We start from the raw sequence: 17,335 nt of genomic DNA on the forward strand, positions 1-17,335 counted from the left end.
AGAATAACACAACCATGATTACAGGATGGGGCAATCCTGGTGAGAGGGAAAACAAAAGTATAGCTGTTCCAAAATGGACTCAAAGTCCATAAAATATAGTGTATGATAAGAATTCTCAGTTGAACTTTGTAGGACACACCCAAGAATACATTAGAATTCATTTATTAACTCCAAACTTTTCATTAAATTCTCTTTCCATTAATCAAGAATGTTTTGTTGAGCTTTGCTCCTCTATTGCTTGTGTCAAGAAAATGCTTAAAAAAATTTTTTTAAGAATGTTTGGGAGTTATTGAATATGAGCCCTTCCTTGAGGTCTTTTCTATGAGTAACATAGAAATAATAGCCAATATAATTTCTTAATAAGCCAATTTACTTAAGAATACAGGTTTTACTAGTAATGCTGAATCCTTTTCAAGTTCAAAAAGCATAAATATAGTCCATGGTTAGTATCGATGCTTCACTATGTGTCCATCAATCATGATAAATATGCCACACTAATGAAAGATGTTGTTAATGGGGGAAAGTGGGGGGGGGGGGGAAGTGGGGGTGGAGAATATGGAAATCTCCTATATTTTTGATGTAACATATATGTAATTTAAAACTTCTTTAAAAATAAAAAATATATGTTTTAAAAACCGTAAGTATATCTCATCTCTTCAGAAACCAGAGGGGACAGAAAGCAATGACATATTTAAAGTGTGAAAAAACAAAGCAAAACAAAACACAAAAAAAACTGTCAACCAGGAATTCTATACCCATTAATAAAATGCTGTCTTTCAAAAATGATGGAGAAATCAAGACATTCCCAGGTTAAAAAAAAAAAAAAAAGGCTGGGGGAGTTTGTTACCAGTAGATTTGCCCACCAGAAAAGCTAAAGGGAGTCCTTTAAGATGAAATGAAGGGACAGCAACATACTTAAGTCATATGATGAAGTAAAGATCCACAATAAAAGTAACTACACAGGTCATTTAAAATCTATTGACTGTATGTTTGGTTTTAACTTTACTTTTTATTTCTTATGTGATCTGAAACACAAATGTATAAAAATAGTCATAATTCTATGATATTGGGTACACAAAATATAAAAATTAATTTGTGATAAGAACATAAAAAGGAACAGATCTTGTGAAACTTGAACTTAAATTAAATTGGTTTCAATTCAAGCCATATTAAGGATGTTAGATGTAAAGCCCATGGTAACCACTAAGAAAATATCTCAAAGATACAAAAAGTAGGAAAAGAGAAGAGAATCAAACTGTTTCACTACGAAAGATCAACTTTACCAAAAAAGAAATCAGCAATAGAAGAAATGAAGGACACTTATGGCATAAAATTTGGCAATAATTTCTTAAAAATGACCCCAAAAGCATGAGGAAAAAAAGAAAAAAAATAGATAAAGCAGATTTCATCAAATTTTAAACTTTTGTACATTAAAGGACATTATCAAAACAGTGAAAAGACAATCTACAGATTAGGAGAAAATAGCTGAGAATCATAGGGTTTAATATCCAGACTATCTGAAAAACTTACAACGCAACAACAAAAAGACAATCCAATTTTTAAAAAAGGAACAAAGCACTTGAATAGACATTAAAGTTAAACATAGACCTAACATATGACCTGGCAATTCCATTTCCATATATACAACCAAAAGAATTGTGAACAGGGACTTGGACAGATATTTGTACACCAGTTTTCATAACAGCATTATTAACAATAGCCAAAAGATGGAAACAACTCAAGTGCCCACAGATGAATGGATAAATAAAGTCTGATATATCCATACAATGGAATATTATTTGGCCATTAGAAAGAAATGAATTTCTAATACATGCTGCAACATAGATGAAACTTGAAGACATCATGCAAAGAGAAATAAGCCAGACACAAAAAGACAAATATCATATGATTCCACTTACATGAAATAACTAGAATATACAAATTTATAGAACCAGAAATTAGATTAGAGGTTACCAGGTGCCAGGGAGCTGGAGAGGATGAGGAATTACTGCATAATAGGTACAAAGTATCTGTTTGGGTGATGAAAAAGTTATGGTAATAGATAGTGGTGAAGGTAGCACAATATTATGAATGTAATTAATACTACTGCATTGTACACCTGAAAGTGGTTAAAAATGGGAAATTTTGTATTTTATATGTGATACCACATAAAAATTTTAAAAGTATATGTTGTAAGGAAGCAGATATGGCTCAGGTGACTGGACTTTTGTGAAGTTGCTGGTTTGGATCTCGGTGCCTCCTAAAGAAGACAGAAAACCAGTGCAACGGGCAGGCACAGTGAGCTGACCCAATAAGAGATGTGGAGAGAAAAAAAAGAAGGAGACACAACAAAGCCGAGAGCAGAGGTGGCTCAAGCGATTAGACACCTCCTTCCCAAATCAGAGGTTCTGGGTTTGGCTCCCGGTGCCTACTAAGCAAACAAAGAAGACAAACAGACAGATAAAGTGAAAATAAATAAATAAAATACATCTTTTTTTTTTTAAGTATATATTTTGCATGTGTGTTGGTGTATTTCATTCAATTCACTTCTGCTGTCACAAATGCTCTCTTGTGGCTGATGAGGTAATAGCAAAAAATAAAATAAAGCAAAAACAATTTTCTAATAGGAAAGTTACCTGAATGGTCTCTGTGGTCCTTCATCTTGGGGATTCTATGTCCCCAAGAAAATTTCAGATGATATGAGAAAGTATCATTAAAGATGACTTTCACTGCATCAATAGAATAGTTCAAATCCAATTCATCCATGCTTTCTTCATTCCGCAGCCCCATGATTGTTCTTCCTGCCATGTGCAACAAGAGAATAGCTAATAAGACAGTATGTTTATGGCCCAAAGAACGCATGCTGCATTCAATTGCTTAAAAGTTATATTTTCACTAAAGTTAGTGTTGGTACTAAATAAAGAGGCTCATATTTTAAGGGGTGGGGGGGGGAGATGAATGGAGGGAGGTAGAGAGTGGGTGGGTAAATTTCTAATATGCTAGCTAAAATCAGAAGTGGTATATGGCAATCACTCTTAATCACAAATATATTATCCCTTTCTAAAAAAGCTACCTTATAATTGAGAGCACAATTAATTTTAAATAATAGTATTACCAGTGCATACTTTTAAACTCATGTAGACAATGGCCTATCCAGTGTTGAAGTACATATTATGTATAATATATAATAATATATACATATAATACATGTATATATGTTGTTAAAAGTTATTTCTATTAGTTATATTTTAATAAACCTCTAACCTTAATTATACTCATCACTTTCTTTTTGTAATGTATAATATACATATATATAACATATGTAATTCTAATTATATATATGTGTGTGTGTATACACATTTTTTTTGTTTGACAATGGTGTCAATATGGCCAAATTTCCAAAATCAGCATAAGATTTTATAATTTTAGATAGTGTTTTTTTGTTCAAGATACATTATGAAAATGGATGACTGTTATTAGGTCTGGATAAATGACTATGTGATTCAATGTGCAGGGCTCTGGGACAGGGACAGGAACTATGACACAGCTGAATCTACATGGAGCCAAAGAGACTTCCTTCTGTATCTGTTGTTGGACCTACTGGGGAAGAATTACTATTTCCCCTGGATTGGTAACTTTATCATCCAAATGTGCATCCTTAGATACTATAGTGCAAACTTGCCCAGTTTTCCTTTGAAGTTTCCTTTACTCTCCAGATTTCTTTTCTATTTCTTCCTTTTCTTCAAAATTGATCTTTTGACTAGTCCAGGTCATTTAACTCATACAATTTCCCAAAGTTTGCATTTTGTTGACTGTGTACTCAGGTGCAATTCAATATGCCCTTTTGTTCTTTGTGTTTCCTACGTCAAGAGATTTATCAGACTCAGGTTCAACTTTTGGTAAGAATACAGATATTGATGTGTTGTTTGTAGGAGACTCATAATTTCTGATTATCTCTCTTCTTCAGATGCTGCTAGCCATTGATGCTCACTGCCTAGATCCATTTATTCAATGGGAGTTTCAAAATGGTGATATCCTATTTCTGTCATTTCTTTTTCATTTACTAGTAGAAAATCTTTATAAAACAGTATTTTCCATCATCAGTTTGGTTATCCAAATGTACAGCTCATATAAGGTAATAGCTGCTATTTCCCCTTTATTTAAGACTTTTCATAATAATTGATTTCCTATCATTCTCAGGTAAACAATTAGTTGTATTTATTCTTTTAATACTATTAGGAAAGCATGGGTTTAAATATATTTTATGAGTTTCAAATTCATCACAATTATTAACTTTATTGAAGCCCAACTTTTGCCAACATTTACAGTGTAAGTCTCTTCAGGTTGGCTGCTGAGTCCTGTTGTGGTGACCTGGTAGTTCTAGATGGTTTCAGAGCTTTCTGGAAGGACAAAGTATTTGCCACTCATCCTGTAAATTTCCTGCTCCAGATCTTTCTATCTCCTATCTTCTGTACTGGGACCCCTGGTTTTAAGTACATAGGGGTAATAGAATTACACCATTTCACAATTAGTCATTTGCTCTATCCCCCTTTACACACCCAACAGCCTTAGAACAATGTCCTAATATACACTACCAATATAATTACTGAAAGCATTTTCAGTTGCTGTTCTCAAACTGGCCCTCTCTGTTTTCTGGTGGGTATAGGGGGTTCCTCATCCCAGGTTAATCAGAGGCTCCACTGCTTTCCTTTGCTCCCATCCAACCACCCATCCACCCAGTGAGTGGCCAGTCTCATGCAGGACTTGTGACCATAAGTGCTTCTTTCCCAACCACTTATATTTTTGGTTTCAAGGAGATGCCCTCATGTTGTAAATAGTGTCTGTGGGTTTTGGTATTGCTATCTAGTTATTCCTTCCATTTTTATGTGAGTGTTTTGAAAGTTTTTTTTTAACTACATTGTTATCACTGTTTAATGTTTCAAGAATCTTATCACAACCAAGAAATTTGAATATCCCTGGACTATCTCATTTTGAAATGTATTACGAGAAGGATAGACCTTTGAACATAAAATTTCATCCCTAGGATGCTAGTAAACAGAGTAAGAAAATGTCCTTGATATTGGAAAGAAACATACATTAATGTTTTTAGCAAAATCGAGACACTTCAACATTTAACATGTTTAGCAAGGCAATCTCAAAATGAATTTGTGTATTTTGTGAGTAAGAAAAGTATCACAGGCTGCCACAGAACATACCTTTCATGAATGGGGCTGAAGCCACTTTGTTCATTATCTCTTGGGTTGTTTTAGATTCGGGTGCAAATGCAATAACATAATCAGAATCATTAAAATTATCTACACGTCCCAAATCCGTTGCAGGCATGTGAGAAAAGTCATTTACTTGATGTAAATTGGAGGAAGATAGGTATGCAAAGGGTAGAAGAAGTGAGAAAAACCATTCCTATATAGAAAAGTGAAGCAAATCAGTAGGTGTTCAACTACAGATTAATCATCCACAAACAATTTAAAACAATTCTGTTCCCCATTTATATTCCATTTACTCTTTTCCAGTTTTTAATGTTTCAATTCTCTTTTGTCCTTCAATCTGAACACTTTGAAATATGTACATTGTAGACAAAGAAATATGTACATTGTAGACAAATATGTACATTGTAGACAGTTTTAGTTATAATTAAGATTCTAGGTCTATCAAATGAGTAAAAGGCTAAATTGTTTCATGGATGGCCCAATAGTTTATAGGCACAATGAAATGAGTAACAATGAAAAAGAAATATTAAGTAGCATGAAATACATAACCAGGTTCCATCAACAGGGCAAGGTCATATTTTTCTCTTCTGCTGCTTGCTTGTAAAGGAACGAAGATAGTTCTAATACATTGCTCATACAAGGGTTAAAAAATAGTCTTTGTCACTATAACAAAATTCTGGAATTGGATATGCAACATTATGCATTTGCAGCCCAGGGAGAAGAGCCCACTTTATTATTCAATTACAATGCTGAAAATGTGGGCTTTAAAAGAGGTATATATTGTATTCACCACATTTTAATTGTGTGGGTATGTTTAATCTATATCCATCTTTCTAGATAGATAGAAGGTATTATTAATATATATAAAGCAAAAGTTTAGAAGTAAAGCATAGGGACTTGGCCCAATGGATAGGGTATCCATCTACCATATGGGAGGTCCACGGTTCAAACCCCAGGCCTCCTTGACCCATGTGGAGCTGGGCCATGTGCAAGGAGTGTCCCCCGCGAAGGGGAGCCCCATGCGCAAGGAGTGCACCCTGTAGGGAGAGCCGCCCAGCGCGAAAGAAAATTCAGCCTGCCCAAGAATGGCGCTGCACACACGGAGAGCTGACGCAGCAATATGACGCAACAAAAAGAGACACAGGGGAAACGAACTTTGGCCCAGTGGTTAGGGCGTCCGTCTACCACATGGGAGGTCCGCGGTTCAAACCCGGGGCCTCCTCGACCCTTGTGGAGCTGGCCCATGTGCAGTGCTGATGCGCGCAAGGAGTGCCGCCCCACGCAGGGGTGTCCCCTGTGTAGGGGAGCCCCACGCTCAAGGAGTGCGCCCGTAAGGAGAGCCGCCCAGCGCGAAAGAAAGGGCAGCCTACCCAGGAATGGCGCCGCCCACACTTCCCGAGCCGCTGACAACAACAGAAGCAGACAAGAAACAAGACGCAGCAAAAAGACACAGAGAACAGACAACCGGGGGAGGGGAGGGGAATTAAATAAAATAAATAAATCTTTAAAAAAAAAAAAAAAAAGAGACACAGATTCCCGTGCTGCTGACCACAGAAGTGGACATAGAAGAACACACAGCAAATGGACACAGAGAACAGACAATTGGGGGGGCGGGGAGGCAGGGGAGAGAAATAAATAAAAATAAATCTTAAAAAAAAAAAAAGAGGTAAAGCATATGTATAGAATAGAATACCAGCTCATCTATGTATAGTTATATAACCTTTCTCCTTGAAGACAGGGATTTTTGACTACTTTATTCACTGCCAACCCCCAACATCTGGAACTGTACCTTGCACATTACAAATATTCAATACATATTTGTTGAATGCATGAACACATACATACGCACACAAAATGTTCATTAGATTGATGCTAATTTACCAACACATTAGCTGCGGAAATTTATGAGTGAATTTATCTCCTTTTTTATTTTTTACTGAATTTTCTATATGAAGCACATGATCACTCTTAAGAAAAAAAATTACTTTTTTATTAGAAATGGAGTTTCAAAATGCAGTTTTCTTTTCCTGTTAGTTTATATGCTCATCATTTCTTTCAAATTGACATTGTCTCCATTGTGAAGTTGTATGGAAGTGGTATAATTTGTCTTTTGGGTTTTTATTAAATTTTGGATTACTTTCTGAATTGATTCTAGATTAAATTCTGCCTCTTCCTTTGACTTTTGCTCTGAATTTTTGGACCTATGCCTTCATGAAATTCAAATGAGGTTAGATATTAAGAATAGTTATCTGAGATATAAATATGTAGCTTTATTTTGTGGGGAATTTCTGAATATGAATTCTTTTAAAAATAATGCCTCCTTAAAGACATGTAATGATACATCTTAAAGCAGTCTGATTTACATGATGGCAGAGCCCAGAATTAAACAAAAATAGCCCGCTGGTTAAAAATAAAATATATGAGACATTAAATAATGAAGACAAAGTATTTGTTCTGCCTGATAAAATACATTTTCCTCTTACAAATATGAGAAAACATAGACTCTGAAACATACCAATAATGTCTGTCTTTTCATCCTCCACTTTTTAATAAAGTTCTTACAGAGAAGGGCCCATGTTTGCTGACCCATGCTTATGTGTCTCTTATTCATTTTGACCTGTGTGGTTAAAAAGAGGAAGTAAAGGAGGTCAATGTAGAACTCTAAAAGAGAAAACATTGTGCAATAAAAGCAAAAAAAGTCATAACAGCTGTTTCCAATAGCATGTTTAGAGAAGAAGAAAGCCAAAAGGCTAAAAAGCCTATCAAAGTATGTTCAAATTCATAGTATTGGAAGAAATAAAACTTGAAAAACAATTATGAGATATCACTTATCTCTCCTTGGACTGACAACACTTGGTATTGAGCTTTCTAATGGAGGAATTTTCATGCATTGCTGGTGGGGATATAGACTTATCCAGGCATTTTGATGAAAAATTTATTACTAATTAGCAATATTCCACCATCAGTCAGTTCGGCTCCTGGGTATGTGTCCCAAGGAAATTATCACATGGGTCCATGTTAGAATTTATACAAGAATACTTACAAAAATGGAGTATTGTGTCCATGTGTTGGAAAATACATTTTGAGGGATACAGCCACAAAGTACTACGTAGGAACAGGAACAATGGATTGGTATCCACTCACCAACACGGAGACTTTTTTTTTTGAGGTACTGGGGCCAGGGATTGAACCTGGGACCTTGTATTTGGGAAGCCAGTGCTCAGTTACTGAGCCACTTCAGTTCCCCCCAAGTTGGTTTTTTCATTGTTTTGTTTGTTTTTAGGAGGCACTGGGAACCAAACACAGGATCTCCCATGTGGGAAGCAGACAGTCAATGACTTGAGTCACAACCACACCCCTGGAGAGATTTTAAAAATGTAGTGTTAATTTTAAAACGTAAGAAAAGATTGAGTGTTATAGCATAATAGAATTAATACCAATTAGTTCTGCACGCAAAACACATTTTGCAGGAACACAAATATAACAGGTTGCCTTTGGGAGTGGGAAATGGCAATGGATATAGGGTGGGAAATAGGAATAAGAAATTAACAGAAATAAATAATAAAAATAAGATAGGAGCTTGGGATAAACTAGTCATTTTGTCATGCCATGAACTTGAGTATAATTAACTTGACTCTTTGTAACTGGGGTCCAAAAAAGCCAAAAGCCAAATGTCCAAACACAGAAACAATGAGACCAACAACAACAAAACTCAAAGGCAAATAAATAGAAACTCTCACAGAAATATCAAAATACTTCCTATTGTTTATTATGGCTGGAATAAAAGAGAGATTGCAGAGAAGAGAGTGAAAATTAATCAGTTTAATCCTCACACACACACAAAAAAAAACTTTTGGTTATATCCTATTATTCTCCCCATTTTGTAGATAAGGATAATGTGGCAGAGAGAGATGAAATCATTTGCCAAACCCAGCTAATGGTGGCTAAGACAGGGATTTAACCTGGCAGTTGAGGTCTGGAGACCACACCCTTAGCCAGTACACCACACTGCTGTAAAAATTGACTAAGGAATATGTACACTCTCTCCCAAGTGCAAGATCAGAGATTCTGTCACCATCCAAGAAGGCAGTGAGGAGTTTCAGGAAAAATCCATTTAGGCTGTTTATTCACAGGCTTTGTTTTGAGCACATATTAGCAGGATTCCTAAAACGGTGGAACATGAAAAAATGGAGGTTACACTTCAGATGCATAAAATATACATAATTTTAAAGGTAAAACAACTTTATAAAAACAAATAGAAGGAAATTTTAAAACCTCTTTAATACCCATAGAAAAATTCAAGAAACAAGAGAGAAAGGTAGAAAGAAATGAAAAGCAAATAATGCAATTAGAATAGAAGTAAATGACATTAAATCTGCCCATGGTATAGAGAAAAATGTTGTGATCCTTCCAAATTTCAAAAGAAAATTACAACATATAGAAACAATGATGAGTTTAAAAATATGTAGAATAGAGAGAAAAAAATGACCAAAGTAAGACACTTGGTGGAGAACAATCCAAAGCACAGAAAATACGGAAGCAAAATAATTCATAGTAGAAAACATATAGAAGAAAATATGTTGTAAAAAAACACAACAGAAAATAATTTTTCTGAGTAGTGGGAAAATTTATGTTTCCCAAAAAGGCTTTCCATACACCAAATATAATGGCAAAACAAAAAACAAAAAACAAAAAACCCTGTGAAATATTTGAAATTAAAGGATTGAAAAATGTCTGTAGGAATCAAGTTGGGAAGTAGGGGAGTTGAGGGAGGGTATAAACAGTTTATAATTGAACTAAAATTAGCTTGACATCTTCAAAATGGAAGTGAAAGAAGGGTCATTTGCTCAATTTCCTCTTTAAAAATCTAACAAAATGGACAAAAGAAAGAATAACACAGAGGAAACAGCCATTTGTAACAACATCAGAAAATTATTTAACCCCAAACCATTGATCCTTCTCCCCCTGAAAAGTCAGCCAAATTGTTAAAATTTGCCTCAAATTATGGAAAAAACATATAGGAGGCTTTCAACTCTCCTGACTGCCATGTACATATTTATCTAAAATTATTTGAGAAAGCACTGAAAATCCATCCAATATCCCTACACTTGAAATGGACTATGCTGATATGGGCTTGAGCAGATCAAAGCAGAAGCATGGGGTCTGATTCCACATCCTGGAATGCCAGGGCTGTAGGTGAAGAAGAGCCTGCGTGGATACAATACAACATCTTTGTTTTCTTTGCCTCCAAAATCAGGATATAGAAAAATGTGAACCACCTTTTCACCAACGGTAACAATAATCCAAATATTAAAAAAAAAAAAAAAATGAAATCATACATTTCCATAGGACTAGCAAAAAACAATAGTTTCAAGTAGTCTTTGATGAACTGAATTCCAAAGAAAAACAAGCCCATGGTGGGTGAAAAGACTGGCCACATGGTTGATTTCTGGCTAATGCACTGTGCCTGACATAAATGAATGTTACTTCCAGTCCTATCCATTAAAATGCCAACAGTCAATCCTGCATGCACTTTGTTACTTCTTGCTAGATAGAAGTAAACCCAGAGCACCCTTGAGAGCTATCTGTTGAAGATGGTGGAGGAAGCTAGATCTCTATGTAGCTGTTTTTAAGAGTGCTGTTCAACCAGAAGCACTCACTTTGAATTGCTATATGATGGAAGTTTGCTAAGCTACAGAGATTTGGGGTTTTATCTGTTACAGAACCTATTACCTTATATAAAGTTAATGAATAAAAATAGGCAACTATATTTTACCTTTAAAAAGGCAAATGTATATGATTCAACCCAATATTTAACAACCAGTAATAGTTATTACCTCTGGCAACAGGATTTGAGGGGCTATGGCACAGAGGAGAGAAGGAGTGAGTAAAGAAAACTCTTATTTCTTAACTTTTTGATTTTTTTTTTTTTTTGCTATGAGCATGTATTACGTATTCAAAAGTGAAGAAAGTAAAATTCTGAATCTTTTGACCTATGTATTTCAGTTCCTAATCCTTCAATCCCTAGGACAATTGCAAAAGTCTACTTTATAAATTGGAGCATAATTAATCTGATACACTATATAGGAGAGGGTGAGCAGAAGAAACTAGAGTAGAAGGACAATGGTGTCCTTAAATCTGTGTTGGTGAAGATGTATAGTAATTAATGCCAGACCAGAGTTACCTGGTCAACAGGGATTTTCCTATGGAACTCCTAAGCGATAAAAGGTTATAGAGTTCTTCTCATGTTTAACTGACTGCCAGTGTTGCAAAAGTGCTTTTTGATGGGAAAATAATAGCATAAAAATACAGTTATTGTGGGGAGAGCTGGGGTTGAAGGAATATGAATGGTTGTATCATAGACAAATTTGATTCTTACAAAGTATCTGGTCCAGCTTTACTATTGGTAGAAAACAGCACATAAAATAATCTTCCAAGTCCATTATGGCTACTACTCATGCATACATGTGTGTGGAAAGGTGGGGAGTGGGTAAAAGGATAACCTGACAACAGATACATAAATCAGATGAATTTGTACTTGGAAGTCCTTCAATGAACTTCATTCTAATAGTCTATTGTTGGAGGCAATAGAGGCATAATTATTTCCAGACAGCTCTGCTGTTGTCAATGGAAGACAATTGCCCATGTGGCCCTCTTTTCATGGGCTCAATCTTGACTTTGAAGGGTAACTTGTGTTAAGAGCCCAGGTTTACAGGGAGAGGCAGCTAGCTTCGTCTCTACACACAGGTGCACCAGTCAGCCAGGCTGTCTGTTTCCAATACACACATGGGCCACTTTATCAGCAACTCTTCATAGAATTGTCCGCAGAGTATTCTAATTATAGTCTAGACACCGCATAAATGAGAATTCAGGACCACAGCCGTCTGTAAGCCATTAACTGATCTGCTTCATACAGCGAACACAGCAGATTTCAGTATGGCACTTTAAATCTTTCAGTCTGGTAGTGGTTGTACAGTGCATTTATTTATGTGGTCATCTTAGTGCTGCCCAAGAACTGCTAATCTATTTTCCAGAAAGAGCCACATGATTCCATTGCAAGAAGGTCCATATCACCATTGTTGCATCAGGCAGAATAACAAAAAATACAATTTGCTTCGTCTCTCCTGAAAATTTTAGAGTTTGAATGTCCACAAATGATGTCAATTGACAAGATACAGAACCCAACATTGTAGGAGAAGAAAGGGAGGCCCAGAAAATATTCCAGGGCTTGGACTTTGGGACATGACTTGGAACACAAGGCCAGGTGGCTAATAAGCCCTGGATTTTCAGGGTAGTGCTGTCCTCCTTCAGTGCCATACTGAACAGGGATAGAGATCATAGTAATTTTATTTTCCCTTCTATGAATTCACCAATGAGGTTGTTCTTGGCTCCTAGATTCGTGGCCCGAAATGCTGATCTCATCTTCAGGGCAAGAGGAAAGTCATGAATATGCCAGTTCCTGCTTGTATTCAGGAGCCAGCTCAACTGGGAAGAGTGGCGTACTCAAGGTAGCCTCAGGAGGCACTGCCAGAGACAGTGTAAACATGGTTTCCAGAGAAGACTGTGCCGCTGCTATTCAAGTCCAAAAAGCAAGGAATTGTGGAAAAGGAATGTGATAGCCAGACTAAAGATCCCCCAAAGATGACTACAACCCTAATCCCAGTACTTGTTACATTACATGGTAAAGGGGAATTAAGATAGCTCAGGAAATTGTTTGCTAATCAGTTGAAATTTAAAATAGTGAGATTATCCTGGATTATTCTGATGGGCCCAATGTAATTTTATTCCACTTAAAACGTGTTCCATTTAGAACACTTCCACTTAAAAGCAGGAGGCAGAAGAGGAGGTCAGAGTGATATGATGTGAGAAAGAATGTGCCATTGCTGACTTGAAAGCTAGAATACAAGCCAAAAATTGCGGTCAGCCTCTAGAAACTAGAAAAGGTAAGGAAACAGATTTTCCTCTAGAGACACCTGAAAGGAACGCACTCTACCAATACCTTGGTTTTAGCCTAGTGAATCTCATTTCACACTTCTGACCTCCAGAAGTATAAGATAATAAACCTTTGTTGTTTTAAGCCCCTGGGTTTGTGGTAATTTATTACAGCAGCGTTAGGAAACTAATACAAGGACCAACAACAAAAAGGGAGTCTGGTTGAATGATGACAGAGAACGTGGCAGGAAGAAACTCTAAAATAGGTCTAGGGTAATGTTATTAGACAAAAAGAATTGCTGTGGTTCCTTTCTGTGGAACAAAGGACATGGACCTATGTTTAAAAATTGTTCAGGAAAGAACAAAGGAGTTTGCCAGCTGTGTGGCTGAGTTCCTGCTGACAATACCATCATAATAGGCTGTGGTAGTGGAGACCCCAACTGATACCAAGATGCAACATACCAAGTGAAGAAATCAGTGCTGTAAATTGCAGAATGGGAAAAGTTTAAATATATTGCCAAGTGCCTACACTTCTTTCTTTCTATGAATTAATGTATGTGCTGGAGAATATTTATGAATAAAGAACAACTAATGTAATGTAAATCTCATGAATGTGTTTGTTTATGACTAATAAGACTGATTTCCCCCCACTGCACAACCTGATATAAATATCAGGAAAAAATATTCTCACCATAGTAACATGAAATATCTAGTTAACTTAAATTGCTCTGAATAGGAAATTGTATTATTTAGAAATAATAAATTGGTTGTAAAAAGCCAGTTATTTCCTAGTCAGATAGAGTTTTTAGTATCTAGAGAATAAATACATTGTACAACAAATTAAGTCAAAATTCTTATCTACTTAGTATGAAAAACAAGGTCAATAAAAATATTGCCCTAAATTTTCCTGATGAAAATTTTCATAAGCCAATTAAAAGCAATTCAAAATTCAGAAAAAAAAATTGTATCCCCCAATGCTTACAATTCCATGGGCAGTAAAATTGAAAACAAGAAAGAGAAAAGTCTTTTAAATAACTTCAGAAATAGTTCAGACTTGCAAAGCGACAACACAATCACATTCCTTTTAATTTACCCAATAGCAAACTGAATAATATGCTATTTGTCCAAACATGCTTTAGCCATGGAAAATTTTAGTTCTAAAGTTGGTTAATTAGCCATTCAATACAAAACAGTCAGATAATTTGAAAAATCAAAACTTACTAATAACTTACTGCTTTTAATGGTTTCCACCCCAATATTTGGCATTCTCTCTCTCATTATATTTCCATACACAAAACAAACACACTTTTGAAGTTAACTTACTCTCACGAAAGCTGGCACAAGAATCTAGAAACACAGCCTGATGGTGGGTCTCTTCATGTTGTGGAGAAGAATTCACGTTCCTTTTGAGTCACTACTACATTGTGCTTTTAATCTCATGTTTATTGTGAATAGTCCTTTTTTAGACTGATTTCCGAAAAGGATTATGGTCTCAATTCAGCCCGGCTGCCAAAAACTCTGTGTTCACTTGATGACTCCTTTACTGTTTGTCATTTCTTTGTCTCCCAGCCAGTTCCTCAGCAGGGAGTTTATAGATGCAGATGGTTGGCTGGACATATCAAAACATTATGAACTATCAAACCAAGGAAAATCTAGTCTTTTTCAATTGGCTTTCTAATAGAAGGTCCTATTGGGAGAGTTGAGCCTAAACACAATATTTTAAACAAAGATAAGTAAAGAACCAGTTCAGAGAAGAGCAGAGTGAACTGGAAGAAAACTAAAGAGAGATTTCTAAAACTAATGTTTATAAAAAAAATAAATCAGATCAGAAAGTAATTTGAAATTTTAGTTCTTAAAACCTGCATCTAGAAACTTGGCAAGTGAGCAATGTAATTTCTTTTCAGGAAAACAAAATGAATTCTAAATTTCATCTGCATCTTAGTTGCATTGCATGTACACTAATTTCAGCATCTTTCTTGAAGAAGAAAATATAGGACACTCTTTAGGGTATCACCGTATGAAAACACCTGTACTTCAAAGGCCTAAAGTTTTGTTATTTCTGCAATAGGTCCCAGGAAACAAACAACTTTCCCTATAAGCAATCACTGATTTTTAATATTCCTTTTCTAGTATCATTCAAATAACATTTTAAACATTTAATTTCATCTTTTCTGAGCATCTTGTTAAAGTAGAAGACAAGGCAATTATAATATTTCTTGTAATTCATGGAGTTTGTTTTTGGCTGAAGAAAAAAGGTGAAAAAAGACCAAGATCTTTCTACTTAAAGCCAGTAAATCTGTTTAATTCTTCTGCACTATAATTACTTCCCACACACACAACTGAAGAGGCAACAATGTACTATGCTTGTTATTCTCAAATCAGACTCTCCATCTGTGTTTCATTGCCAATGATAATTGCATGAAATTCCCTTACCTATTTCTGTCAATATTTATTCAATCAGATTTACCCTTTTGATAATTAGGCGAGGCCCAGAAATTGTTCAGGAGGCAGAATGAACTCCTCATTAATCTAGGAGACAGTTATTTTTTTTAAAAAAAGCTTCTGATTGTTTCTGTAGGTCTGTAAATGTTTTCTGTAGAAGATATAAAATTATCAGATTCAATAACATTGCCAACATTTTGTATATAGAGAATTAATTTAGGAGAATGTTTTTCAGTAACTTGTTTCCTTAAAAGGAACTTTGTTAGAAGGAACTAAGTTAAAGCTTCTATGCTCTGGCCCTGATTGCTTCTGGATTTTATTATTTTCCTTCAATATGTGGCCTCTTCCTTCACACGTACCACACTTTTTAAAAATCTGGAGCACTCTAACAGTGCAAGGCCACCATCATTAATCTTCTTAAACATTTTCTTGAAAAGCCATATATATTTACTCTTGCAAATAAGCTTGCCAATTTAAATACACAGTCTAATTGTGGTAGAAAAATGAAATTTCACTGATTTTATAGCATAGCATACTTACAGCACAGCCATATATAGCATTTATTATGTGTAAGACATACTTAAATATTAACACATTTAATACACAAAGCAATCTCACGAGCAAGTGCCATTATAATCACCCTATTTTACAAATGAGGAAAGTGAAGCCCAGAGAGTTTAAGTAAGCCCCAATTCACACAGCTGGCAAGTAGCAGAAGCTAGGTTAAAACCCAAACCATCTATCTTGAGAGTCTGAGTATAAATTATATATTCTACATTGCCTCGTCTGTATATGTCTCTGTTCATACAAATCTCAATTTAGGGACACATTTTCCAGTTCTCCTTGCCTTTTGCTTTGTGTATTTTGAAGCAATATTCTTTAGTGCCAGAAGCCATCTAATTTTCTTGAGCTATACTTTGTACCAGGCAAAACACTCCTCATGGACGCCTTGCTAGCTACTCATACAAAGTACACAGGGTCTGTGTGAGCCATCCTCAATGCTGTACGAGCAACAGCAGAACAACCCAATTTGCAGAGAGAACGAAGTAGCATAGCATCCTGTTACAAGCGAGGGAGAAACAGAATGAGAACATCTGCTTGCTTCTCACAGGCTTTTCTGTCTTACTTTTCATCCTTCCTCGGGCCCAGCTGCACTGCCTATATTTAGATTTTGTCAGATATCCTTCAATAATTTATTTTTGTTCTTTAAAAATAGAATAAATTCTACTTGGTCCTAGTATGTACTCTTTTTTTTTTTTTGCCTCAAAATGTCCTTCGTATGATATATTCCTGCTCTCCATTTTATTTTTATTTGTATTTGTCAGGTCTATTTTGAAAAACTTCATTATCTACCAACAGGATGTCTCTTGAAACAGTACAATTTTTATTTCCTTTCTTTCTAGTCTGCAAATACTTACTTTCCATAAGGGAATATTAAACCCTAGGATGATCAATCCATTTGGTCCAGTTATCTTATTTTATAATGCCTTTAAATAAAGCCTTCCTGTGGTTTTCTATTTCTCCATTTTTATACTGATTCATGTTGTCTCTGTTCCTTTTTTTCAGGTCCTCGGTTTCTCCACCTCTCATGTAGAATATTGAATCAGTATTTCATTCTACTGTGATTGCCCTTCAGTGTTAACAAACATACCTGGCAATGTTACAAATCAGCCTGTTTCTCTTAGCCATCTTTTCTCCCACCAGGGCCATGTATACAACTTCTTCCCACCCTG

At 35.6% G+C, this 17,335-nt stretch overlaps 1 protein-coding gene across 7 annotated transcripts in view; it reads right to left on the reverse strand.

The window, feature by feature from the left end:
• Nucleotides 1-14,716, reverse strand: part of LOC101424603 (ATP-binding cassette sub-family A member 9) — an 82,879-nt gene extending 68,163 nt beyond the window's left edge. For 2 of the 7 annotated variants that reach the window (XR_011646933.1, XM_071210780.1), the window contains exons 1-5: nucleotides 14,484-14,664; nucleotides 9,304-9,392; nucleotides 7,744-7,845; nucleotides 5,217-5,421; nucleotides 2,637-2,801 (exon numbers count right to left, since the gene is read on the reverse strand). Coding sequence is in view for 6 of the 7 variants with exons in the window: in XM_071210780.1 (XP_071066881.1) it covers nucleotides 2,637-2,801; nucleotides 5,217-5,421; nucleotides 7,744-7,845; nucleotides 9,304-9,306 (475 nt within the window). In the remaining variant the exon portion in view is untranslated. Of the gene's footprint in view, nucleotides 1-2,636; nucleotides 2,802-5,216; nucleotides 5,422-7,743; nucleotides 7,846-9,190; nucleotides 9,393-14,483 lie in introns of all 7 variants that reach the window. The other 5 variants (XM_071210781.1, XM_012525537.4, XM_071210782.1 and 2 more) reach the window with 4 other exon arrangements.
• Between the last annotated feature and the right edge of the window lie 2,619 nt (nucleotides 14,717-17,335).

This window comes from Dasypus novemcinctus, chromosome 21 (assembly GCF_030445035.2).
Source record: "Dasypus novemcinctus isolate mDasNov1 chromosome 21, mDasNov1.1.hap2, whole genome shotgun sequence".
Taxonomy (NCBI): domain Eukaryota; kingdom Metazoa; phylum Chordata; class Mammalia; order Cingulata; family Dasypodidae; genus Dasypus; species Dasypus novemcinctus.